We start from the raw sequence: 27,418 nt of genomic DNA, 5'->3' as shown, positions 1-27,418 counted from the left end.
TATTTTTATACTAAATGTCGTTTTTTTAAAAAAGCGCCCGCTTCACTTCACGCTTCTATGAAGCAACCCCTTGTCGCTTTTTTCCGCTTCTCGCTTCCCAAAACACTGGTAAAGAGTTACAAAAGACAAAGTCATGTCTGTTGTCTTTCCACCTAGTGAACCATATGTGAGTCACATCCTTGAGTTGGCAGGATGCTAATCTCACCTATCACTACCAGTTACTGACATCACACCAAATATATATTTGACCTCATCAATGAACTTCTGTGGGTCCTTACCAACTTGCGACCCTAAAAACTTATGCGGATTCATCCTAACAAAATCACAAACTCTGGCTGCCACTAATCAGTCATATTAGTAGGAACTATAACCTTCTGATTGTTCCATGTTCTCATACTTTGAGCCAAAAGCTGAATTGGCGTTATGAAACTCTGCATTTGAACTTCCTAATTTGGTATTTGAGGAACTGCGTAAGCATAGCGTGCATTAGCATTCCATGCCTAAGCTCTACAAGAAAGCATGATCTTAAGACTCAACGTCGAGTTAGAATGGAATTAGATCATATCTTACGCACGATAAGTAACAAAACAAGAAGGTGAAGTTTTTCCTAGAACACTTCATAGCCTCCCTCTCATTAGATGTGGTGCACTTCACACCCATGAAAAAGACTACTTAGTGCGGCTTTTCAGACATCCTCGGACACATAAATCTAGTGCTCTGATACCAAGTTTTGTCACGCCCCAAGCTTCCCCCGAGACGCGGACATGAAACTTAGAACCACAAGTGATCAAGGCTAACCCTGCTGGCCTAATCATGAGCATACTAAAGATAATAAGCTGATGCGGAAGCTAAATCATAATTAAATCTGAAAAGATGGGGATACCCATATTTTATTACTGAGATATTTGAAACAATGAGTTTAATACAAAGGAAATATTAACTCAATACAAAGCTGAATCTAACTATGTCTGAAATAAGCTTCTAAATTGGACTAGAAATACTGGGACAAGCCCCAGCTAAATCTAGCAAAAACTGAAACTAAAGTGACTAAAGACTGAAATGAAACTCATAATTGTTGTCCTCGGAGAATGAGGACTCACCACTGAATCTACTGAACTGGAGATCGGAAAATCGATCTATGCGTGATCTGGATGCTGAGAACCTGAACCTACATCAAGAGAAAATGTAGAGCATGTATGCGTCAGTACTTGAAAGGTACTGAGCATATAGGATAGAGTAAAACTGAAATAAAACATAACTGAACAAGCATAAAAGCAAGAATAATAATCTGACACATAATATACTGAATTTCTGAACTAACTGAATGCAATGACTAATTTATAACATGCTGAAACTGAATACTGAGTATACTGATAATGGTCAATGTAGAGAGTCTGACTGATCTGTGGGAGCTACTAATAACCGATAATAAAACCACATGAGCTAAATGTGGAATCTGATGTATACGCCCCATCGAAGGACCCAATATACCCTGCCAAAGGTATAAAGACATGTTGTCGTGATCACTAAACTGATTTCCCACAGAGGAGACTTACAACCTACTTGGCTAGTAGTTTTGCGACTATTGGGTACGCTAAACCCTAGTCCAACTCGTATTATGGCATTCCCAAAGAATTTTGTAAATTAACTGATTATGTCTGAGTTTCTGTAAATACTTGATTCCTCGAAATTGGACATGCAACTGCATTTCCCCTTAACTGTCTGCAAATTTTCCACCTACGGTCAGATCTACAGACCGTAGGTCCACCTACGGACCGTGCTGGTCATCCGTAGCTCTTGTCAGAGTGTGGGTGAATGGGGGTCTCGATTGACTGTCATGGACTATGGACCGTCGTCTAGCCTATGGACCGTCGGTCCGTCCGTCGATCAAGACTTAGCCAATTTTTTCCCGGCTGAATTTTTGGAAGTTGCTGATCCCATCGACGTTTGTGCAGGACTGACCGTTGTTCAGGCTACGGTCTGTCGATGCCACCGTTGGTAGCACCTGCAAATTTTTCTGAAAAACTAATTTTTGGTTTGTTTTGGCTACGGGGTGTTACATAGAGGCTATGTTGATGCCCCTTTTTTTTAATGCTTCATGCGTCAAACAGGCTCTCCTAGCTGCCATCCAGACAAAACACTTCACTTTAGCGGGAGCCACACTCTTCCAAACAGCACTCCATGGCCCTGGTTTTCTTCCTACAGTTACTGATAGACCCCATTTGTACAATCTGTTGACAGAGAATCTTCCATTTGGGTGTTGTCCCCATATAGACCGTGTTTCCAAATATGTGCCTGGAAAGCCTTTAATCATATTCGGTAGTTCAATTACCCCTTCTATCTCCCAGTATTTAACAACCTTCTAAATACCAATTTCCACCCTTGTTGAGACCACATCTCACTGATTTTGCTATCCGGATGCTTACTAATAGAATAAAGTCCAGGAAACAAACTTTGAAGAGATCCTTGACCAAACCAGTCTTCTTTACAGAATAAAACCTTATCCCCCTCCCAACTTTAACTTTTGTATTAACTTCTAGGATCGGCCAAAAGCTTCTGATAGTCCTCCAAACTCCCCCTCCACAAGTGGTTGTTACTTCATCCGAACACAATTCCCCTTCTTGGCCGAATTTGTGTTGTATAACCTCTTTCCATAGTGCATGTTCCTCTTTGTTGTACCTCCATAGCTACTTGCTTAGCAGACTTTTGTTATGTAACATGAGCTTCCTTACTCCTAGACCCCATAATTCCTCCCTAGTTGAACTTCTGCCCATTTTACTAAATTGAAACTGTTCTCAATTTTATTTCCTTGCCGGAGGAAATTCGTTCTCAAAGCATCTAGAATTTTGACCACCTCACCAGGTATAGGGAAAAGGGATATCACATTAGTTGGTCAGGAATATAGCACGACTCTACCTGCCAATGAAAGGTATTGAGACTTCCAAAGTGCCAACTTCCTCTCAGTCTTCTCAATAATTCCATCGCAAATAGTAATAGCTTTATGGTTTGCCCCTAATGGCATGCCTAGATAAACTGTTGGTAGCTTCTCTACCTTGCAGCTCAAAATGTTGCTAGTGTTTGAATCTATTGAACTTCTTTTACAGGAAGGATACTGTTTTTTCTCCAGTTAACCTTGAGTCCAGAAACTACCAGGATCACTCTTAAATAGCATAATTGTTCCTGGTTTGTTTCACAAAACACTATTGTATCATCAGCATACAATAAAAGTGTCAACTCCATACTGTCATTTGCCCTGTTTGTTATATTGAAGCCTCTGATCCAATTATTTTTGCAACGCTTTTCTCATTAAAATGTCAAATCCCTCCACAGCTATAATAATAAAAAGAAATGGAAAGAAAGATCTTTGAATATTAAAACTATTTTTTAAAAATGCTCCCAGGCGCATTTACCAATGACACTATCTCTCCTATTTTCTAGGATTGCAGAACCTCCCTTTTCGGGTAGACTAGCTGGAAATTGACCCCTTCCATTCAAACAACTCAGTTCTTACATCCCGTGATTACTGTTTTACAAAAATCATCTCCCGTCTTTAGAAATTATGGGGGATAATACAATATATTTCAACCAAGGTATTAAATCATATGACATCACCAGATGGAGTTCAAACAATGTTTCATGGTATGACTGAGTGGATAGAAGCAGAAAAATGATGAGGAGAGTTACGCTTAGTGAAAAGGTGCTAGAATGGATTTGTTTCCTTCTCAGAGAAGCATCATCACACCAAAAAAACCAGGTGAGAAGGTGGAGATTCAAAGATCAGGTGGCAGAATTCTTTGGTACGAGGAACCATAACTGTCATGGGAGATATATGAGTATTCTCTCACTGCAAGGAGAGGGCAAAACAGTTATTATTGTACCTGAGTCAGACATAAATGCTGGATGGAAAAGTGTGGCATTTAAGATTCGAAGTTTCATTTATTGCTCACCACAAAAGGAGAAGACACAAAGCAGGACACATGACTCTAAGATGCCATATGCAAAGCAGTTACAAACAGTAAATGGCAAAGTAACAGCCCTGATATGGTCACAACCAAAGGCCGACTGGAACCAACTGAAGCCAAAATCAACGATCAAGGAGTACTGGGAAGATGTATCTTTGGGTATTTTGACAAGGAGAAAGCTGAAAATCCCACCCTGTCTGAGGTTAGACGTTGGTCTTCGACGGTATGGAAAAAGGCTTTTGGGATCAATATTTATGAGATGCTGGACAATTGTTATCTCTTCGAGTTCCCAAACAGATACATGTCAGAACAAGTTCTCCAGGGAAAATTATGTAGAAGAGAAGCATACTCTAGTTAGAGTGGTGGAACCCTACTGCAGGATGCGTACCTATCTCTTACAAACTCAAATCCACTTGGATTAGGGCTATGGGTATTCCAATGCATCTTTGGACGGAAGAGACTTTCCACGAAATCGGAGAACTCTGTGGAGGGTGGCTGGCGACGGAGGAGGAAACAAAGCTAAGAAACCACCTCAAATGGGCTAGGATCGAGACACAAGGGGATGATCGAAGCATGACGATGGAAGTCACCATTACCAGAGAAGGAATTAACTTCATCATCCCGATATGGGTGGAAAGGAGAACTCGATTTGAGTTGCCGCCGGAGAGAATTGGAACAATTGCCAGAGAAGATGACGGGTGTCAAATGAAGATCCAGCGGATAATAGAGCCTTCATCCTCTATATCTGCGAATCCAGAACATGATGGTGATGGAACAGGGGAGAAACACGTGGGGGACAACTGGAGAATTTTTTGAATTGACTGAAATAGCACGTGATGGGCATGTGAACAATTTAAAAAATGAATGGGCCTGAAACCTAATGCGCTGGACCATGCAAATATTATTGCTAACAATTTTAACCAACAATCCAAGGACAATCTCTTCCAGAAGGTCATAGTGGATGAAAGCTGCACTTTCACCCTTGAAGAACAACTAGAAATGGACTGTGCGTAGCACGCAAGGAAGTAGCTGAAGATAAAGAACATGGGAAAATTGTTACAGGTGATTTTAAAACAAGTTAGGAGATAATAGGGTTGTAAAATTCTGGGGAATTATGGGATGTGCTCTCGAACCCTTTTGTACACAACATCAAGGAGCTCTTATTGAAACGGAGAGGAAGGCCACAACCTGGATTCATCACAACTTACTGAAACTCCATAAGATGTTTGGAGTGGATTTCCAGGGGGATGGAAGAGGAAGCACTTGAACTCCTAAAGCAGGTGGATGCAAGCAGGCAAGTAAGAAAAATGGAGAGGTCAATAGAAGTTAAGAGAACAAAACAGAAAGGAGCACAAGAATCAAAGAGTCTGATATACTTTGATGTTAAATTCAAAACCAATGGAGACAGAGGGAAGGGGAAGGGGAGCTCAGAGAATACTCCATGAAGATCAAATTAATCTCATGGATTGTTAGGGGGTTGAAGGATCAGGGTAAGAGAATGTTGGTACAAACTATTATTCAGGATTGGAAAGCAGACTATGTCTGCCTCCAGGAGAAAAAACATGAAGACGCTGAACAAGAATTAATCAAACAAATTTGGACAGGGTGATGGATTAAATATGCATGTCTGGAGGCCAGTGGAACCAGAGGTGGAATCCTAATACTATGGGACTCTAGAATTTGGGAAGAGGTAACTTTACAAGTTGGAGCATATACTATGTCTTGCAAGTTTAGGGCTCGTTTAAGTAATTTTGAATATCATATTACTAGTTTATATGCTCCCAACAGTCAAATGGAGAGGAGGCTAGTATGGGAGGAATTGGCTGATGTAAGAGGATTGATGGATGGACCATGGGCCATCTGTGGTGACTTCAATATTTGTAGATTTCCCTCCGAAAAAGGGGATTGTAGCAAGAGAAATTCAGCAATGAGAGAGTTCTCAGATTACATTGAAGACATGGACCTCGTTTATCCTCAACTAGGTGGTGGAAGATACACTTGGTACAAAGGTGATAACCATACCACTGATTCAAGAATTGACAGGATTCAAGAATTGACAGCATTCTTGTCTCCATAGAATGGAATAATCTTTTCAATAGCCTAAAGTAGACTACTTTGCAAAGTGTGATTTCGGATCATGTTCCTATTGCACTATTCTGTGGACACTCAGAGCCATCCAAATCCTATTTTAAGTTTGAAAATTGGTGGCTAAACCAAGAAGGGTTTGTTGAAAGAATCAAAGACTGGTGGAATGCTTTTGAATTCTATGGAAGCCTGATTACATCTTAGCATGTAAACTCACAACTCTCAAAGGGAAATTGAAAGAATATAGCAGAAATGAATTATGAAATCTGAATTTGCAAAAGAACAACCTTCTCATTCAGATGGCTGAGCTGGATTCACATCAAAACAGTAGAGCAGTGGAGGAAATAGCCAAAAAAAGCAACACTTTTCATGGACAACGAGGGGTGCTTAAAGAATGAGGAAGTGGTCTGGAGGGATGGAGGCAGAGATCAAGAGCTCTATTGCTCAAGTAAGGGGATAGGAATACAAAGTTTTTCTCATCAAACTGTGAATGCCCACAAGAGATATAACCACATTGATCAGCTCAAAGTGCAGGAGAGACCATATCTGAGCCAACTAAAACCAAGGAAGAAATCATTTCCTTCTACAAGAAGTTATATACAGAACCCAAAGAGTGGAGTCCTTCTGGAAATATTGGCAATCACCATACCATTACATCGAATGAGAATGAAGTATTGCAGGCTGCTTTTGAGGAGCAGGAAGTTTTTGAGTGTCTAAAGATGTGTGCTGTAGACAAAGCCCCTGGCTCTAATGGTTACACAATGGGGTTTTATCTAAAATGATAGGACATCATTAAACAAGACATTATGGGGGCATTCCATAATTTCCACTCAACTGGGATGTTTGGAAAAAGCTATAATGCAACTTACATAGCACTGTTTCCTAAAAAAACAGGGGCAAAGGAACTTAAAGAATTCAGACCCATCAACTTACTTGTAAGCTTTTATAAGATGATTTCCAAGGTACTGACAGAGAGACTCAAGAGAATTGTGGATAAATTGGTAGACAAGTAACAAATGGCTTTTATCAAAGGCAGACAGATAAAAGAGCAGTGCTCATAGCTAATGATGCAATTGACTCCAGAGTGACCCAGAAACAACATTATGCAAACTTAGTATTGAGAAAGCATATGAGCATGCGAACTGGGATTTCATTTATGTATGTTGAGTCAAATGGGTTTTGGTGGGAGGTGGACCAGCTGGATCAAGTTCTGCATCGCAACTGTGAAGTTCTCAATACTCATTAATGGGTCACTTGAAGGATTCTTCAATGCACATAGAGGGATCGAGCAAGGGGATTCCCTTTCCTGTTCATCATAGCCATGGAGCGATTCAACAACATGCTGAATATAGCTATGATTAGGGGGACAAATGATTGGATTGGACCGGATTTGGATGGATTGGATATGATTGAGAAAAGATGGTTTGAATTACAACACATCCAATTATAATATTGGCAAAATATTGATTTGGTCAAATATGGTTTGACAAAATGGTTCCAGCCCATTTTAAAAAAATGGTTTTTTTTTAAAAAAAAAATTTACCCTTCCCCACAGGCACCCCCACTACCCAGAGCGACCCCCCACCTTCCACCAACCTACCCAATATGTTTTTTCAAAAAAATATTACTCTCTCCCGTCGGAACCCCCTGCTCCCCCCTTCCACCAACCAACCCCTAAAATTTTTTTGTTTTCCAACAAAAAAAAAGAAGCTTTCAAAAATAAAATAAAATTTACTCCACTCCCACCTTCCACCAACCTACGCCTATTTTTTTTTTTGTTTTTCAAAAAAAAAAAAATTACCTCCTCTCCCCCCCCCCCCCCCCCCCACCTAATATTTTAGTTTTCCAAAAATAAAACAAAAACTGTTTCATTTCTCACTTATATGGGATGAATATGGATTGTCATGTTAACCCATTTTGTTCATATTTTATGAGCTTAAATAGGTTGACCATATTAACCCATTTAAGAAAAGGAAAGAAAATATGAGTGATCCATTTAATTTACTGTGGATAAAATGGTTTCATTTTACTTATATGGGCTGAAATTGCCACCCTAGCTAAGATAACAAGAAGAATTCAGGGATTTGTTCAGGGATTTGAAGTTAGTAAGGTTGATGGAAAGAAACATTTTAGAGATCACACATTTGCAGTATACTGATGATACAATAATTCTTTGTGGGGCTGAGGAGGAGCAACTCTTGATAATAAGTCTTACATTTGTGTACTTTGAAGCCATTTCTGGACTCCATATAAATTGGAACAAAAGCCACTTGTATCCAATTATTGTAGTTCTAGAAATGGATCACTTTTCTCAAATCCTAGGAGATGCTATAGGCACTTTGTCATCAATATACTTGGGCATGACTCTGGCGGCTCAGTATAGGTCCATAGATATTTGGATTTTGAGTTCTGGAGAAATGGGAAAAGAAATTAACCAGATAGAGACCACAATATCTATCATTGTGAGGTAGACTAACTTTGATTAACTCAGTGTTAGATGCCCTCCCTACGTATATGTTATCTCTCTTCCATATACCCTAGTCAGTAGTTTAAAGGTTGGATAGAATCAAGAGAAACTTTTTGTGGCAAGGCAATAAAGAAAGGAAGGGTTTTCATTTGGTCAAATGGAAGAACATAATGGGAAGTAAAGAACAAGGTGGAGTAGGTATCAAGAACCTCAAGTACCAAAGCAAAGCACTCAAGGTCAAGTGGCTATGGAGGTACCATCAGAAGGACCAAGCCCTTTGGTACAGGGTAATCATGAGCAAGTATGAGCAACTGAATACATGGGTAACTACAGAGGTCAACACCCCCTATGGTATTAGCCTCTGGAAAATCATTAGAATATTCTGGTAGTTTCTCAGTAATATTAACTGTCAAAGTTCCAAATGGTAGAAAAATGAGTTTTTGATAATGGGTGGGTAGTGTGATCCTTAAAGATCTCTTTCCTGACATCTTTGTTTTGGCTCACCAAGAGAAAACTGTTGCTGAAATATGGTCTCCACAAGGATGGAATATGATCTTTAGAAGAATCTTGTTTGACTGGGAAATTCCCATAATGATTGAACTTTTCAAATTACTGGAGAGTTTCCAAGGAATCCAACCAGGTAAAGACTATTTATGGTGGCATGGGCACAACAAAGGAATCTACAGGGTGAAGGACGGATGTAAACAAACAAGTCTTAGGGAGAATCAAGACTTCAAATGGCCTTGGAAGAGAATCTTGAGAGCTAAAGTGCCACAAAAAGTGTAATGCTTCACCTGGCTGCTAACCAATGAAGCAGTTCTGACATTGGACAATGTGGCGAAGAGAGGTATATCTCTATTCAACAGATGCTCCTTATGTGGTAAGGATACAGAGACAGTAAAACACCTTTTTGAGTAGAACACCTTTTTCTACATTGCAATTTCACTGACCAACTGTGGCATATTTTCCTTAATCTCATAGGCATTTCCTGGAGTATGCCTAGTAGGATTGATGAGACTCTTTTTAGTTTGGAGGAGTTGGGGCTACAAACAGAGAAAGATGGAGGATGTTCCCTGCTTGTATATGGTGGACTATATGGAGTGAGAGAAATGATAGATGTTTTGAAAATAGAGACAACCTGCAGGAAGTCAAGGTTAATGTATTTTGTTGTTCTGTTTTGGTGTACAATGTCTACTCCAATGAGACTGAATCAACCATAGAGGTTTAGGGTCCATCTAGTTCTTGGTTTAGCGTTGGAAAGCCTTTAATCTTTTTCTTCTTTTTGTAAATATGGTTTTTCAGTAGGTAGTACTGACTGAAATACAAATATTACTAGCGTCAAAGAAAAAGGAGGAATGGAGATAGAGGGCCCCCCTGTCTAAGTCCTCTTTCTGCAGGAAAAAAAACTAAGGGTTCTCCATTAGCAAGGATGGAGAACCTGGTGGTTTTAATACAAATGTGTATCCAACCGAGCCATCTATTTCCAAACCCCATTTGTCATTGAGTGTTGATCAGGAACTTCCAATTTAAATGGTCACAGGCTTTCTCAATATCCAACTTGCACATAACCCCCGGTTCGTCTCTAATTCTAGTTTCAATACACTCACTAGCAATTAAAGCGGCATCCATTATCTGTCTGCCTTTAATGAAGGCCATCCGGTGTTTGTTCAGAAGCTTGCTTATCACTCTCTTTAATCTTTCTGCTAGAACCTTGGCTATGATTTTGTACAACCCTGTGATCAAACTAATTGGTCTAAAATCTCCCAGATCATTTGCCCCCACCTTCGTTGGAATCAAAGCTACAAATGTATCATTATAACTTTATTCAAATTTCTGGTGAGTGGAAATTGTGGAAGGTTAACATTAAGTCCTCCTTTCTAGTTTCCCAGAGAGTTTGAAAATAAATCATTGTGTAACCATCCGGACCAGCTGCACACATTTTGATCCCTTCTAACACCTCTTCCTCTTCAAGCCTTCTTGTAAGCCATTGTTGCTCCTCCACAGTAATAGTTTGAACATCAAAAATATTCAAATCTGGCGCAACTTTCAGATTCTTTGTAAAGATTTTAATAGAAATCAGTAATGGACCTCTTAATCTCCATAGAATCAGAGGACATTACCCCATCGATCATCAAAGAATCTATAGTGTTGATTCTCTTACGCGCAGTGGCCATTCTGGGGAAATACTTTGTGTTCTTGTCACCCTCTTTGATCCACTGAAGTCTGGGTGTCTGTATCCAATGGATTTCTTCATTTCTAGCCGTTACTTCATACTTCATGGCCCATTGTACTTCCATCATTAACTCATTATCAGTAAGAGGTCTGTCCTCTTGTATGATTTCCGAACTTCCAATTTGCTCCAGAAGTTGATCCTTTCAAGCCCTCCAGTTACCTTTATCCTCGTTGCCCCATTCTTTGAGTTTTACTTTGAAAAGACTCAATTTTGTTTCTAACTTAAAGTCTGCTCTTCCTGTCACATTAAAAGAATTCCACCAGTCTTGTACTTTGGATTTGCACCCCTCCACATTCAGCCACCATTTCTCAGACTTCAAAATGGATCCTTGAAGACCTCATCCCCACATGACAACAAAATTGGATTATGGTCAGAACCCAAACTAGGCAAGGAACTCTGTCTGATTCATCCCAAGGAAATGAATACATGAATCTGTCAATCCTTGATGCATTTCTATGACATGAAATATTGTTTGTTGGGTATTTGATTCAATATGAGGGTTTGCCATCTCTCTCTCTCTCTATATATATATGTATATATAGCAGCATATCATATCATATCATATTATATTATAAGTGGGAAGATTCAAAGCTCAAATTAAATTACCATTTTACCCTTATATTAAAATAATTTAAACAAATATTATAAACTATAATTAAAAATTTAATAAATAACTCATTTAGATTGGTGTATGAATCAAATTCACATTAATAATTAATTACTCTATTGTGAAAATCAGGAATATTTGAAAAGTTTTTCCATTAAATAAATTTGATATGGACTAAAACCATTGAACTAATTTAATGCAAATTAATTATCTACTCAAAGGTCATCATAGCTACTTCTATAAATTACCTAGCATGATCTTCATGTAAATGACAAGAAGAGGATGAGAGATTATCATGCAAAAAAGAACTTTGCAAATCATTTTGTATGTGAAGTAATTATATTTTGTTTTTATCCGCCCCTTTTTGTCCGTCCTAAGTATATTTCCTTTTTATATTTGTTGATGTACTTTCTTATGATTTTGTTTTTTTATTAGAATATTTTGTGTCCTACAAGAAGAAAATAGTAATATACAATTCATGTTCTACTATGTATCTTAATTACTGATGAAATTCATATTTATGAAAGATTAATCAGTTTATTTGACATGCTTATTTGGCTCTCGATAGAGTGTTCTACTTTAGTATAAATATATTTTTGAAATTATTATTTATGAGTAGTGAGAATAATGACTAAATGAGAAATCATATATATATATGAACTAAAATAAAATGGCCCACCTAATTGGAGATAAAGAATGGATCATACTCTATATAGTATATATGTGATTTTGAGGTTGTATTTTTATTTAAACTTTTCGTTTATATGTATAATTTATTGATCTTATTAGTCTATTATATGTTTGTTGGAACATTCATTCCTCAAATTGATCATATATCTAGAATAAGTCATTTTGAAAAGTTTATATTGTTCAATTTATATTAATTATTCAAAGAGTAATGTTATGAAAAAAAGAGTATTATTCTTTTCTCTCCATAAATCATGTGTACAGTACTTTTTAAGGTTAAAAAGAAGACGTATATGTGTAATAATGATAAAAATAATTGACATATTAATCATGGTTATTGCTTCAAGTGTGTTTCGTAATATACCAAGTGTTTTTATCATAAGTTTGCATATGTACTACATTGACGAAATCTTTTAGCATTTATAAATTTTATGTATCAAACGTCTATCTACTCTCATAATAAGCTATTTATTGTCGATGTAAAATTTTAACTATAGTTGGAAAATTGTCAAACTCCCATCTATAGATTATTGATTGGCGCTGGACCCATAAATAGTTAGTAGTAATTATTTTCCAAACTAGAATGTCTACTTTTGACTTAGAGATATTATTTTATTTATGATAATGTGATATTCTTCTGCCAAATTATTGAATGTTAATTATTTTTCATACACATAAGTTTTTAAAATTAAAAGCTCAATGTGAAGAGTCATTCTCCACTATTTATGTAAAAACACTTTGAGAATTAAATTTTTAATATGCTTTTTACGAACCAATTACTAAGATTGATATTATCATAGGAAGGAAATTACACTATTCAAAATGAGAAGAAAAGAGAATGAGAGAAGGATAACAAAAAAATAACTAGATATATCATCTATTTAATGTTCTTCACATTATATTTGTTATTACTTAGCGAATAAAAGATAAATGGTTAAACTACTATTTTTAATTTAAGCATCTTTTTAATTACTTAACCTTTTTAGTATATAAAAATTTAATAATAATAATAAGGGACAAACGTGCAAGGCACGTTCTCAGAATCTAGTATATATATACACACATACACATATATATAGGAGAACCTTTTACTATTTCTACAATCCTTTTTAGTAAAAGATGGCTTAAGTAACAATAAAAGGAGGAAAGTAGTACCACAAATAATGAACTTACTAGTTCCTTTTTCTAATCTATGAAGTAGGACGAGTGTCCTACCTAATTCAATATAACATTTGTTGGTCGTATCCCAGCACTATGTCGGAACTCAGATCCATACCACCTCATCCTAAAATTTATTTGATGAGGAATCTGGTCTCTAGATCCACAACCATGTTGGGTACCTACATCCAAGTCCAAGCAACATAGGTTGATAGTAGTGAATGAAGAAAGAAGAATTGACAAATTGCAGACTATTTCTTGGATCCCTGAGTTTAAGGTAATGTGCTTCATAGTTGTTAGCTAAGTTGCTCGGACTCTTCATTTTTGCAGGCGAACCCGTCTCGACACGACTCTGGTGCGGGTGCGGGTGCGGGGTGCGTGTCGGATTCGGTCAATCGAATCCGGACGCTTTGACCGCAGCCGAGAAAAGATTGGGGAAGAAAAAATCAATTTCCGACGACTTAAAGAGTACAAAGCTTGAAAAAAGTACATAGAAGAGAGAAGAGAAAATTATTTTTATGGCGACAACGCCGGCAAGTCGCCGGCGACATCGCCGGCGAAAGAGAAAAAGAGTTGACAGTTGAGAAGAGAGAAGAAGAAGAGTTGAGAAGAGGAAGAAGAAGAGTTGAGAAGAGAGATGTACTTTTATTGAAAGTTTCAAAAGCCCTTTTTTTAGGACCAACTTTTTTCTTGGAAGTTGGAAAAAGTTTAAATATTAATTTTTTTTTACTATTGACTTGTTATTTGGAGTGTGGAAGAGCCACATATAAAATCAATACAACTTTTATTTTATTTACTCCATTTTAAAGTTAATAAAATCAATACAGCTTTTATTTTATTTTAAGGAAAGTTGAGGATATAAATCATGTAACAAGAAACCATTGTTACAGCTTTTAGCCGTATCCCCGCACCCGTATCCATACTCGGATTCGCACCCACGAATCTTAAAATTTGGATTTCGCCGAATCCGACTCTCGGATTCGCATCCGTCTCGGATACCCGCACCCGAGTCCGAGCAACTTAGGTTGTTAGTAATGTATGCCCTAAAGCTGTAGGAAGTATCTATCATAAAGGTAGTAGTTTAGATTTCTTTTCCTGTGTTGGAGGATTGCCTTCTCATTGAGAAAATGAAATGTGGAGAGGATCATAGTAGCATGCATATTTCTTTAATGCAGGGAAGAAATATGAAAATGCGGCCATGTTGTATTGAATCAACAATGCTTGAAAATTGATTCACTTCTTCCCTCTTTTCTTATTTGATGTAACAAAACTAGTCTCTGCTTTTTGCAGAAAGTGTTGGCTAAACATGGAGCTCAAAAGATAAGTGCTTATGTAACCCACGGAATATTTCCAAACAGATCATGGCAGCGTTTTAGTCATGACAAAGGAGGTAGGCGTTTGTTCTCTGATTCTTGTATTAGTAAGCAAAAATTTCCTTGTTTAAGATTCGTCGTGGCAAATAACAATATTGTCTGAAGATCCCTTTTAATCATTTAGATGTCAGTCATTACGTTTGGTTATTTTTTAGGCCTAGATCTTAATTATTCAGATCTTAACTATTTAGTGTGTTATTTTAAAATGTTACAACCACTTAATGGGTCTATCAAAAAACAACATATCTACCTTCACAAGGTAGGAGTAAGGCTGCATACACAACCCTCTCCAATTCCATCTGTGGGACAACATCGAGAATAGTGTTGTTGTTACCGCTTAATGGGTCTGAATAGATTTAAATGATTAAGATCTGTAACAAAGTCTTAATATCATTAAGATGATGTCTTTTTAAGGTTCTGTATAAAGTTGGCAATTCACTGCTGTTTTTCGCCCATTGTTGCTGCCCACAATTATCAACTACCTCCTCCCACCACTCATATATACTATTTTCAGTCATGACCATCATCGTTGTCCGTCGCTACAATCCGTCACCAACACTCCTAACAACCATTTACAGTCACCATCACCCATCATTATAGTAACAATATTATTATTGACAATCACCATCAGTCTCCACTATATATTATCATCATCTGCCGTCATCATTCACAAGCACCATTAGCTATTACTATCATTAACCGCAATTATAAGTCGTCAGTATCATAAACCACTATTTTCAGAAATCATCACCATATCTACTAGACTACTAAACTCACAAACACCACCATTAGCCTAACATTATTCCCAATCGTCACCCACACCACCACCAAGTGCCATACAACTATTTAAGCATATTTTATGGAAATAATATTACATTAACATAATATTTTATTGAATTTATATTTATTAATTTTTAAATAAGGATACTTTTACTGAAATGAACAGTCTTGATTATTTGGTAATCAAATCTTAATACAACATTTTTATATTCAGATTTAGACGTTTTAATCAACTAGTCTTTGCTCACGTGCAACGCACGTGTACCCTATTAATTAATATTTCGTTTTTTTTAAATGACACAAGTAGAAAATATATAAATGAGGCATAAAGTAGATTTTTTAGAAAAATAATCATAAACTTGAAACAATGAAGGGTGACTATGTATACTTCAAATTTTGTTAATTAATTGAAACGTCAAGTAATACTACCATATTATCAAATATAGATATGAGAACCATATATTTATTCACTGGTCATTTGTATTACATACACTTGTATTATATATATGCATGACTTTTCAATTTAATTGGTACCATAAAAGTGAGGTTCAACCATATTATTTTAATTGTTACCATAAAAGTGGCATTACTACGATGACTTTCTGAAAGTTAATGTCTCTATGATCCTATACTATGTGTTGACAGTAATAACTACATTTCTTAAAGGATGAAAAAGTTCGTCAAAGAACCAACAAAAATTGAAATCCCAAGATAAAAAAATAGAAAACTATCACATAACGTATAAAATTGAGCAATACCTCGAGAATACATTTCAAAATTACTAAAAATAGTCAAAAAATAAATATAAAGAAACATTCAATGATACAACATATGAACAAGACCACACAAAAATAAAATAATAACTGTGTAAACCTCTTCTAGTCTAGATTGAAACCATAATGAGGCTAAGCATATCAAATACCATAAAACCAATAAAAAAGTTGATATTCAAAGAATACATCAAAATCTAATATTAAGAAAGAAGAATCAAAAGCAAATAACACTAAAAAAATCACACAAAATTAACAAATTGTATTACAGATTCTTAGCACAATTTGATGAAAACAAGATCAAAAACTTAAAGAAAACATATTAAAATACAATAAACAAAATCAAGATTAAATAAATAAAATAATAAAAAAGAAAAAACATAAAGATTTAATATGAATGAAATTACCTTTAGTGTCTATACTACTTCTTGTATATCTTTTCTCTATTAACAACAAAAGGTGATAAAGAAATAATTACTGACACAGTCCCAAGCCAAAATTAAATTGATTTTGATAAAGAAGAATTGATATGCACATTTATTAAGAAAAATACAACTTTTGGTCTTTCCTCTTCTTGTAACTATTTCCCAAAAGAATTTGAACCATTGTGTCTAGAGGCATGAATTTAAATAAAAAAATATTATCTAATATTAAATTAATTATATATTAATATTTATTTAGTTTAGAGATAAAATAAGGGCAAAATAGTAATTCAACTTTTAAGTTGAGAGCTTCATGCTTATAATAATACTAGTTTCTGAGGACGTGCTTCGCACGTTGTTCCATGTGAATTTTTATAGATACGTTAGAATGACTAAAATTTCATGAAAATATATATGTAAATTGTAATGAATAATAAAATGTAACAATTTCAAAATAAGAATAAAGACTTACACAATAAAACATTCATAGAAAACTAAATTAAGAAGTCTAATGGAGAAAAAAAAAGACAAACAGAAACAGATTTAAGAAAAAATATAATGTAGACATTATTCTTATAAGACTGGTGTATGTATAGATGAAAAAATAAGTACAAAATTAGTACATAACTCGCTGAGTTCTTATTGACTCTTTCCATATCCTATCAAAATTCAAGAGGCTTCTTCATCTACTATAACTATGAAATGAAAATGATAGTCTAATAATCTTGGTAGGAGTTTCATGAGATGAAGAAGTTGAATTTATATAAATAGAATAGAAGGAATATCAAAAGAAATCTTAAAGTTTTAGCTTAAATATTTGAAGGTTATGAATATGAAAAGATGAGAGTTATGAATATCAAGAGTTAAAAGTTGAATAAGTAATTAACAAATGGAATAAAAATGATAGTCTAATAATCTTGGTAGGAGTTTCATGAGATAAAGAAGTTGAATTTATATAGATAGAATATAAGGAATATCAAAAGAAATCTTAAAGTTTTAGTTTAAATATTTGGAGGTTATTAATATGAAAAAATGAGAGTTATGAATATTTAGAGTATAAAAGTTGAATAAGTAATTAACAAATAATAATAAATAAATGAAGAATATGAAAAAGAAAATTAAAATTAGCAAACCATGTAGAAAGAACAACTAAAGTTCTTATCACGTAATAAGCGTTAAAAAAATTTAAATTTGTGAAGATAGAGTCATTGTTTAATAATAGTCAAGAGGACAGTATCAATGTGTGTCTCCATTTTGCAAATTGTCGAGACCATTTTTTTTAAAAATTATAATTATTATATACATATAGATTATAAATGATAAATATTATTTAATTAGATATTTAATTAGAAATTAATCTTAAGAAGTCTAAAAGTCATTAATATTTTAATTAAATTTATACAATCAAATATTTAAATATTTTATAACAATTTGATTTATAGAAGGGGTAAAATCGTAATTCAACTTTTAACTTTTTTTGTTCATGCTTTTAGTAATATATGATATGATAATGAAAACAAATGAGGCCTAAGACTGGCATCGTGTTTGAGAACTATTTTGATTTGTTAAAACTTTCATAAATCTTCTAACAAGTTTTTCCCTAAATAATGAACTATCATGCTTTAATGTGCTTCTTTTTAAAAAAATTCTCTACTATTCCTTTGACAGAACAGTGCTCTTTTTTTTTAAAACGTGCACATTCCCTGCTATGCGTTTTAATGAAAAGTTCCCTCATAAAATTTTAGACTGGACAAATATTGCACTAATCAAATTTTGCTATTTGGCAACTTAAAGAGTAGATATTGGTGCAAGCAATACAACAGATTTAAGCACCAAGTGTTTCTGCAGCATGATCTTTCTTCTGTTTGGTTGAAATTTTCGTTGTTTCGAAAACCAATATTAAAACTATACTACCATATCTCATATCTGAAAGTTTTGTTTCTCAATGAATTGCACAGTTCCACTTTGTGAATGTCTGTTTTGGGTTTTGTTTGAATTTCATCAGGTGATTTCATTCCTATCTACCTTTTAACTTGTTCAGGTAGTCCTGAGAATGGAATGACTTACTTCTGGATCACAGATTCATGCCCTCAAACTGTGAAGGAGGTGAAAGACAAAAAACCATTTGAGGTTCTGAGCCTTGCCGCTCCCATAGCAGCTGCACTTCAGATTTAATTGCAGATTCTGTATATTGCCTGCAATGTCTTTGGATTCAAAATCTATAGAGAAAGCTAGAGAAGCCAGAGCTTCCTGCTAGCATTATTGAGATGAGTATATTGATGTCGATAGTATTTTCTTCAACTCTATTTACCTGACAGACTTTGATGCCAGTATAATGAAGATGTTCACTGCTCTCTCAATCGAATCATCGTTTGAAGATTTCCCTTAAAATGATTTACATCAATAATTTGATCCTTTATTTCCCATAAAATGCTGCATCATAGACTGGATCTATAATTGAATTTGGATGATTCTATCATTTAAATTTCAATACATATATGCTGAGATCCAGTTCCATTATTCTCTGGTTTGCATGAGTTATTTGATGTACAATATTTTTTTTTGGTTAACTGGATAAATATTATTAGCAAGTAAGCTAAAGTATCATTACAAAATAAGGGGATAGCATTATTCCCTGTATATATTGTAGCATTGATTGCTATCAAGTTACTATTATGAGTCGGAATTTCCCTTGGATAAGTAGATCTACTCGAATCACATCTAAACAGTCGCTTAAAATGATTCACAATTCCAAAACATTGAATTTATTATTCATATTATATTATAAGTGGGAAGTCCTTTAGCTCAAAGTTGAATTACGAATTTGTCCTTTGCTTGAACATTATTTGAATATATATAACTTTATATGAAAATAAAAGCATAATATTTTCAATTTTAATGGCTTGAAAAATAAATTCACACTTCAATTACAATAATTAGGATAATTGAAAAGACAACAGTTAAACTTACAATTAAATAACCATGAATAGGGTAAACGAAAAGGCAATTGAAAGTAATGAATCTTTTTTCCAAGTGAATAATGACTTTCTTCAGGTAAATAAAGAAACTATGTTTATCTTTAAGTAAATCATTTCATTTTCATATACATTTCAAAAGGTATGGAAGATATAGGAACACTATTTTAATTAAGAAATCGAAGACTTTAAGACAATCATGAAGAACATATGAAGTGTGGTGTCTGCAGCGATATCTCGACAGCGACAACGGTGAGAAACTAATTTTTGTGTTCCTAGAAATCTCATAGTCCTCCAGCATCTCTTGCCCTTCATCATTTTTCTTTTTTGAAACTGGAAGGTTTCAAATTTTTAACACTATTTCTTTGTTGTTGTTTTCTTCTAACCTCCCCCCCCCCCCCCCCCCCCCTCTTATTGTAGAATATGCCTCTTCTTATATTTATATGTGATGCAATTTGAAGTGTTCTTGAAATGTATATTGATTTATCCGAGTATTTCTATAACACAGTTTCAATCAGAATATTCACTGACTTTTTTCCTTTCTCTATTTTATTAGTCTTTATTTGTTCCTTTTTACTTTTTTTTCTTAGATTATTTTTCATTTTTAAAAGGTTAAATTTCAACAATAAATATGATAAAAGTATATAATTTACACGTAATAGTAAAATAATTTTACCTTTAAGAATCACACATGACATTTTTCGCAGCTATAATTTTTTTATGCAATATATTTATTCTCTTATTTCACATATAGGCTTTTAAATTGTATACATCATCATTTCTCTTACAAGAGTCTTTCCTTTTCCTATTTAATTTTTGGGTGATTGAAGATTAAGATCTTAGTTAGAGAACATATTTTAATCTAAGTATGTCTTAGATATTATTTTCTCTCAAGTTTGAATTTGTAGTATTTTTTCCTTCAAATTATATATGACTCATTACAAGCATGTTTATATTGTTATTATTGGTTCGTATGTTTTTTTATTTTGTTAATTTATTTTCTGTTAATTAAAAATTAAATTTGAAAACTAAAAGATATTAATTGTTTTTACTATTTGAATAGAGTGATGATTTTTTCATGAATACTGAAACATTATATCATCAAAAATATATTTCATGTAAATACAATATAATATACTCATATATAGACCCATGGACTTATCACAAGTAATTGCATCCTCAAGATAATCTTATCGTATTGTCCTTAATCTTCGATGTTTATGTTCTTTATTGAAAATGCAAAATGTGTAATTGAAAATTATATTTCTAATAAGTTTGTATCACGCCTTTGTTATTTCATTTAAGGCATTAGATACATTTTTTTATTATTTTTCTATCATGAATTCATAGACATATTTTATAGTCATGATTCACATATTTCTGGTTTGATAGAGAATACACCATTCTATTTTATGATTTATTTTAATGAATAAAAAATAAATAGTAAAATTAATATTGTTAATTTCAATATCTATACCTTATAACTTACTTCTAAATAAATAAAAAAATTGTAATGATAGTAAGGGACAAACGTGCAACGCACGTTATCAGAAACTAGTTTTAAAAAAATGAGGAGGAGGGGAAGAGGGGAGGCAGGGAGGAGGGGGAGGATAAGGGGGAGGAGGGGAAAGAAGGAGGAGGAGGAGGGGGGGGAGGCGGATGAGGTGAGGGAGGGGGAGGGGGGGGGGGGGAGGAGGAGGAGATAAGGGAGGAGAAGGAGGAGAGGGAGGGAAAGGGGAAGGAGGAGGATAATAATGAAATAATTTAGGACAAATTATGCAAAATATCAGTCCATGCAAAGTACCACGAATTTGACATTTGGAAAATATTGTCCCATAAAGCTTAAATATGGGATAAGTGTTTCCCAGATACTAGTGACTACTATAATATTGGGATGGTTGGAAACATTAGCCCAAGAGCATGATAACCGGGTGAAGAAGGATTGTGCGACCAGGGTGCTTATAGATCTCTTACTGGATGTCCTCCCTAGGTTTGGGTGCATCATACTATTAACATTCTCAAGTATTAAAGAAATCACCCCACGAGTCTAGACTCAAATCCTAGGCATGTGACATTACTCAAGTACGGTTAAAAACAACCGTTTTCTTAGTGTATAGAGTAAGTTTTTTTTTTTGTGGTAGTACCATAAGTTTGCATCTCATTCTTTCGCTTGTGATACATTATCTCTCGATTAAGCACTGATAATAGGAATATTTTCTTGTTTAAGCAACCAACAACACGACCCACTGACTACAACTTTGTCGATCCCATAAATTGTGCTAGTTGTAGAATGAGAAGAGATAGATGGTAGATGAATGGTATCGTAACAAGTAACCACCTTCATAAGCAGTGTTCATAATGAAGCCAATACACCACTTAGTCATGTATCGATTGGAAAAATTTGGTTGCAACAGGAATTCTAGGGAAGTAGGTTCAGACAAGTGCACAAACCTGTAGACCCATCCAAAGAGGAAATCCTCAGTTTTATTCTAGAAATTTAATCTCAAATGAACCAAATTCTATGGGCTCATCTATCATTAGGGTTGTGGGCATATTTATGCACCCAAGCATCACATTAGTTTTACCCTTATTTCAGCTAAATTTTGAGGATAAAGCCACGTATATCTACTACATATATATAAGTGAGAATAAGTAGGCAGGTCATGGTCAACATGCCTGCCTGTCATCAAGGGTATATTCATCATTTACGTGTGCTTCTCCTCCAATCTGCCACATTAGCAGCTTGATGTTCTTCTGCCGTTTCAGCTTTAGAACGATTTCTTCTTTCTAAATTCTTGAATTTCTTCTTTCAATTTCCGATCTTCCCTTTCTAATCTAGCTTACTGTTGGAGCTTTCTATTTCTGATTTGTAATTTGTGAGTTCTCTTTTCTCTTTCTCTGTTCGATATTACTTCTCCTTCATATTAATATTCTACTTTTTTCTCTATACTAATTGATGAATTTTGCGTTTCTAATGGGTTCATAAATATTTTGGATATATAGTTTTGACCGTATCTAAAGGAAGTCATCAAAAAAAATTATCATATTCGCACTATCCACTTCTTTCTTTGTTCAAATTTATTTTGTCGGTGCGCGCATGATTGTGCAAATTCGCACTATCCACTTCTTTCTTTGTTTTTCTTCGTACTGTCAACCAACTTGAAAAAGTTGTGACTGCTTTAAAAGTAGGAATTGAGGTTTCTCTATATAGGAGCTATGTATTCTTAATAGAGCTGATACTATATTACTCAATTTTGCGAAGAAAGTTTAACCTACACTTAAAACCAAAAAGAAAAGTTCAACACTTAAATTGAATTGGAAGATGTGGTAATAAGTGAAACTTTTTGTGGTTAGTTTTGCTGTCAAATTTCTACTCTTTTAACAGAAAAACTGTCTACTTGAGCACATCTTCTTTTCGATAAGAACACGTTAGCAACTACAATATATCGAGGAGGACATGTTCATTGAATTTTAACTTGTTTGGTGACATAGCAACAAAAAAGGAGTAGTAGTAATAAATGACTATTCAATTTTGTGTAAATAATTGCTAAGATGCCTACTTCGTCTTTTCTCGTTGTTGTCTTCAATTGACTAATACTACTTCAATGTCCAAACCTCAAAGATCAAACCGTGCAGATAGCATTGTTCCTATCAAATGCTATTTGTTTTGACAAATCCAATACATACTCAATGACATTTTTATAGATCATAGACCTTTGGATATACTGAGTTGGTTTAATTATAAAATTTAATACTACTTTGTACAATGACAACTGCTGTTCTTTACCAGTTTAAAATAGATGTGCACATTGAACTTGCAGAGCAAATGAATTCTAAATAAAAGAAGGATGATCCCCCCCCCCCCCCCCCCGCCTAAAACAAAAAGGTTTATCGAGATGAAGCTTAGACGACGTGAAATATATATACTACTTTTTTTCAGAAAAAAAGAGACACAATTGCTATAATGTCGAACAAACAAGTAACTGCGGCTTGTCATTTGCTCATCAGTGCGCTGCAAATGTACAACGTTGCGGTTCGTCTTGGGTTCACCGACAAATTAAAGTTCTAGCACAAGAAAATAAATTAAATATTGGGCCCGTGCACAACACGGGCAACTCCTCTCTAGTTCATGTATAATTATTGTGGTAACCTAATTATATATGTAATTAGATTATTTTAGATTAAAACACAACAAGAATCAATCCAAAAGAGTAAAACATATCACCCAGACATAACTGTAACCAACACAAGATTAATAGAGTTTTCCACATTCATGTTGAAGTCAAGAATTTTACGAAATCGCAAAAAAAAAAACTCGTTTTTACAAAATGTTTTTTTTCTACTAGTCAGATTCAAATACACAAGCGCTACCTCATTTGACATATCTGAAACCATTGAGCTATAACAACTTGTTTAGTTAAAGGGTGTCTAAAATATATTATTTGATCACTTTGTATATCATTTTCTAATGTATTCGATGCCTTTTCCCCCAATGAACGGTGTCCAATTGGACACGCCGAGAACAAAGTAGATCGACCACTACCCATGATGTGGGGCAAGCATCCTGCATTGGCCCCCGGTCCACACATGTTGTTATAATTCAAAGGATATAAAAAAGAGCATGTCTTGATGATGAAACTCTTAACACAAAACTCAAGCTTAATGATTGACTAAGCGGCGTGAACCTCATGTCTCACAGTGGAGGTCGCTCGGGCACTAGTTGTTCAGCAAAAGTTTTTTACAAGTCAAGATCGAGTCCAACTAGGATTGTATTATTCGGTATTTTTCAACACTATAAATAGACCACATAAAGAACTTTTATAAGGTTATAATAATGACCAAAGTTTACGAATTATTACCAAGTTCTTTAATTATTTATTTTTGAAGACATTGATAAAATCTACCTTACTACTCTCCTACTTGTTTCTTTTGCAGGAGATTAATTCAAGGGTTATACTCGCAATATTTTTTTTATCTCAACAATTACTTATATTCTTCACAACTAGTTATGAGTAGCTATATATCATAACTATGGTTATGTGATCTAGAATAGGGATAGTGATAATGAGTTCTTCACATTTAAGTCTTTGTAGTCTTTCGTAAACATTGTCTTTTTAATGGATAAAAACATTAGCAACTTGTTTGTATTTAAGACTTGCTTGAACAAAGAAGTTAATATTAGGAAAAAGAATCACAAACAGAAATTTGAGGCTATCAACCACTGCCTAATATCTTTAGATAAAGATAGAGAAGTTAACTAGAAACCTACGATTATAACCAAATTAATACACACCCAAGTTTCGAAAGGACTTAAGGTGGAATTCTTATAATTAGGCTGAGAGACTTTAGAAGCCATATAGATTCATCATTTTCGACAGTGGACACACAAAAAATGAGTTGATATTAAAGTATTTGTTTGAGTTATTATATCTAGGGAACGACATATCTAGTTCATCTTTAACTATTGAATCCAAAATCATGGAGCAAAACAAGTTCAACGATATTCCTTTGAAACCTTTATTCCAAATATTGATCACAAGACTAAATTCTTGCAATAAATTGTGATTCCTTGACACACTATCTATGAGATTCAAACCCAACTTACTTTGATTTTATATTTGATAATGACCCCTTTATACTAATTGAGGGTAAAATTTGGGCAATATCAACTTTTGGATCTGTTGTCAAAAAGTGTGGTTAAGATATTACTATTTCAATAAAAATTCACGTTTGTTGCATTACAACCTCAATGCATACCCAATACTCAGAGTCAGGGATCTCCCTTGATTCTCTTTAATCAAAAAATTGAATATACTTTGAGGCACCTTATGCTAAACGTGGCATTGGACAGTGAGGTTGATAAGATGGATGCAACAACTGTTGCTACACAAGTTGGCCTTGTTGTGGCCATTCAACCTCCACTATTGTCTAGTACAGATTTTAACATAATCACTATGATGTTGTATATTTTGGTCATGAAATCTAGATTACAAAAATCCGAACAAACCTCAAAAGGACTTTGTCAGGTTTTGTCTGGTGTACAACAGCCGTGGCATCTCTCAAGAAGGAATAAGGTTGAGGTTATTTTCATTCTCCCTAATAGGTGAAGCAACTTTACGGTTGGGAGAACTATCAAAGGCATCTATATTGACTTGGGGAGGACTTACAACAAAATTATTGGAGAGATTCTTTCCTCCAAGTAGACGTATACATATATAAACGAGATTAGGAACTCAGACAACTACCGAGTGAACACTACACAAGGCCTAGTTACACTCTAAAAAATGTGGCTTAGTGTCCTAATCACAAAGTACCAAATGAGGTGTTACTAGAAAGCTTCTATAGGTCCTTGTATGCGGTCAACAAATCCATTGCAAAAAAATATGGTGAAAAGTTTTGGAGAATTCGTATAATGATGTAAAAACACTTCTAGATCAGATGACATGGACGAAAATGGTCTAATACGCTAGAGATAATAACGTAGTGTCATTGCATTGGACAGAAAATAGTCAAAAGTAGAGACGTTGAGAGAATAAGCTTGAGACGAGAAAACAACGCACTTGATGATGAAAATCAAGGTGCTAACTAAACACATATGGTATTGGAACCCAAAAAGTAAATGTCGAGGGATCCAATTATCAATTTAAAATAAATAACGGAAGTTACTATCCATATAAAGATGAGGTTGATTATGTGAGTAACCAGCAGGGGGAGTTCCCATCCGAACTACCAGGGTTCTATCAGGGACATTAGTAGCGAGGTCAACAGAATCAAGATTGGAACAAAGAGATGAACTAATGAGGTGCAGGTTGGAAAAATCTAGGGTAACTAGGACCAAGGCTTCAACGTTGGAAGCACAATTTATATGTTTATCCTAGAGGTGGTTAACAAAAATTTGAACAAGCATGAGTGAGTGACCCAATGAGCTCGAAAATAGAGGACATGCATCCCCACGTGCTAAAGAAAGTTTAATCTATCAATGCTGGTATGTAACAACTACATAGTGACCTTGAAAACATAGGTTATGTTGTGAAATCACATTCCACCTCAATCAAACAAATAGAAGCATAGTTGAGCCAGATGTCGACTTCGCGCAGTCAAAGGCAAAAGCCACTCTTAAAAGTGACTAAATAATGAGCTCGAAGTTTGAATGTGGTGATATAAACCATTTTATAGTAGTTACAACTCAGAGTAGTCGGATGTATGATGATACACCATACGAAAAACAAATTTTGTAGACCCTAAAAGAGATGGAGAGGAGAAGAATAAGATAGAATCAACTACTCCTTTAGAACCTTATATTACTTATTGTGAAGATAAGAGAATTAAAACTCATGAAGAGAAAAAATAGTTGGTTTTAAATGAAATGAGTAAAGAGGAAGGCAGTACAAATAAACAATTTTTAATTCAAAATTGCTCACCTCCCTTTCTGCAGAGATAGTAGAAGAGCAAAAATGATGTTAGTTTAGAAATTTCTTTGATATCTTGAAACAGTTGCAAATAAATATACCATTGACTGACACACTGAGAAACATGCCAAGATATGTTAAATACCTTAAAGATGTTGTGAAATGCAAGAGATATTTGGGAGACATTGAAATGATTTCAGTTAATGAGTAGTTCAATTTTTGGTTATTGAGTAAGCTTCCAAAAAGCTAGAGATCCTGGGAGATTCACCCTCCCAATACAAATTGGTGAAATTAATCATGAATAAGCACTATGTGACTTGGGGGAAAGTATTAATTTAATACCCCTATATATGTTTGAGGCAATTTGAATAGGAAAACCACATCCAAGCAATACAATTTTGTTATTGGCTGATTGAGTATATGTTGCTTTGGCTGGGTGATTGAAGATGCTCTCCTCATACTGAGTAAAATTTTTATTCTTGTCGATTTC

At 34.6% G+C, this 27,418-nt stretch overlaps 1 protein-coding gene across 3 annotated transcripts in view; it reads left to right on the top strand.

The window, feature by feature from the left end:
- Positions 1-19,064, top strand: part of LOC101259040 (ribose-phosphate pyrophosphokinase 4) — a 38,484-nt gene extending 19,420 nt beyond the window's left edge. For all 3 annotated transcript variants that reach the window (XR_011220588.1, XM_010321370.4, XM_004237293.5), the window contains 2 exons: positions 14,490-14,589; positions 18,586-19,064. Coding sequence is in view for 2 of the 3 variants with exons in the window: in XM_010321370.4 (XP_010319672.1) it covers positions 14,490-14,589; positions 18,586-18,719 (234 nt within the window). In the remaining variant the exon portion in view is untranslated. The remainder of the gene's footprint in view (positions 1-14,489; positions 14,590-18,585) is intronic.
- The last annotated feature ends 8,354 nt before the right edge of the window (positions 19,065-27,418 follow it).

The sequence above is a fragment of the Solanum lycopersicum genome, chromosome 4, assembly GCF_036512215.1.
Source record: "Solanum lycopersicum chromosome 4, SLM_r2.1".
Taxonomy (NCBI): domain Eukaryota; kingdom Viridiplantae; phylum Streptophyta; class Magnoliopsida; order Solanales; family Solanaceae; genus Solanum; species Solanum lycopersicum.
The sequence above is the reverse complement of the archived record's forward strand: the minus strand, read 5'-3'. Positions and strand labels throughout refer to the sequence as shown.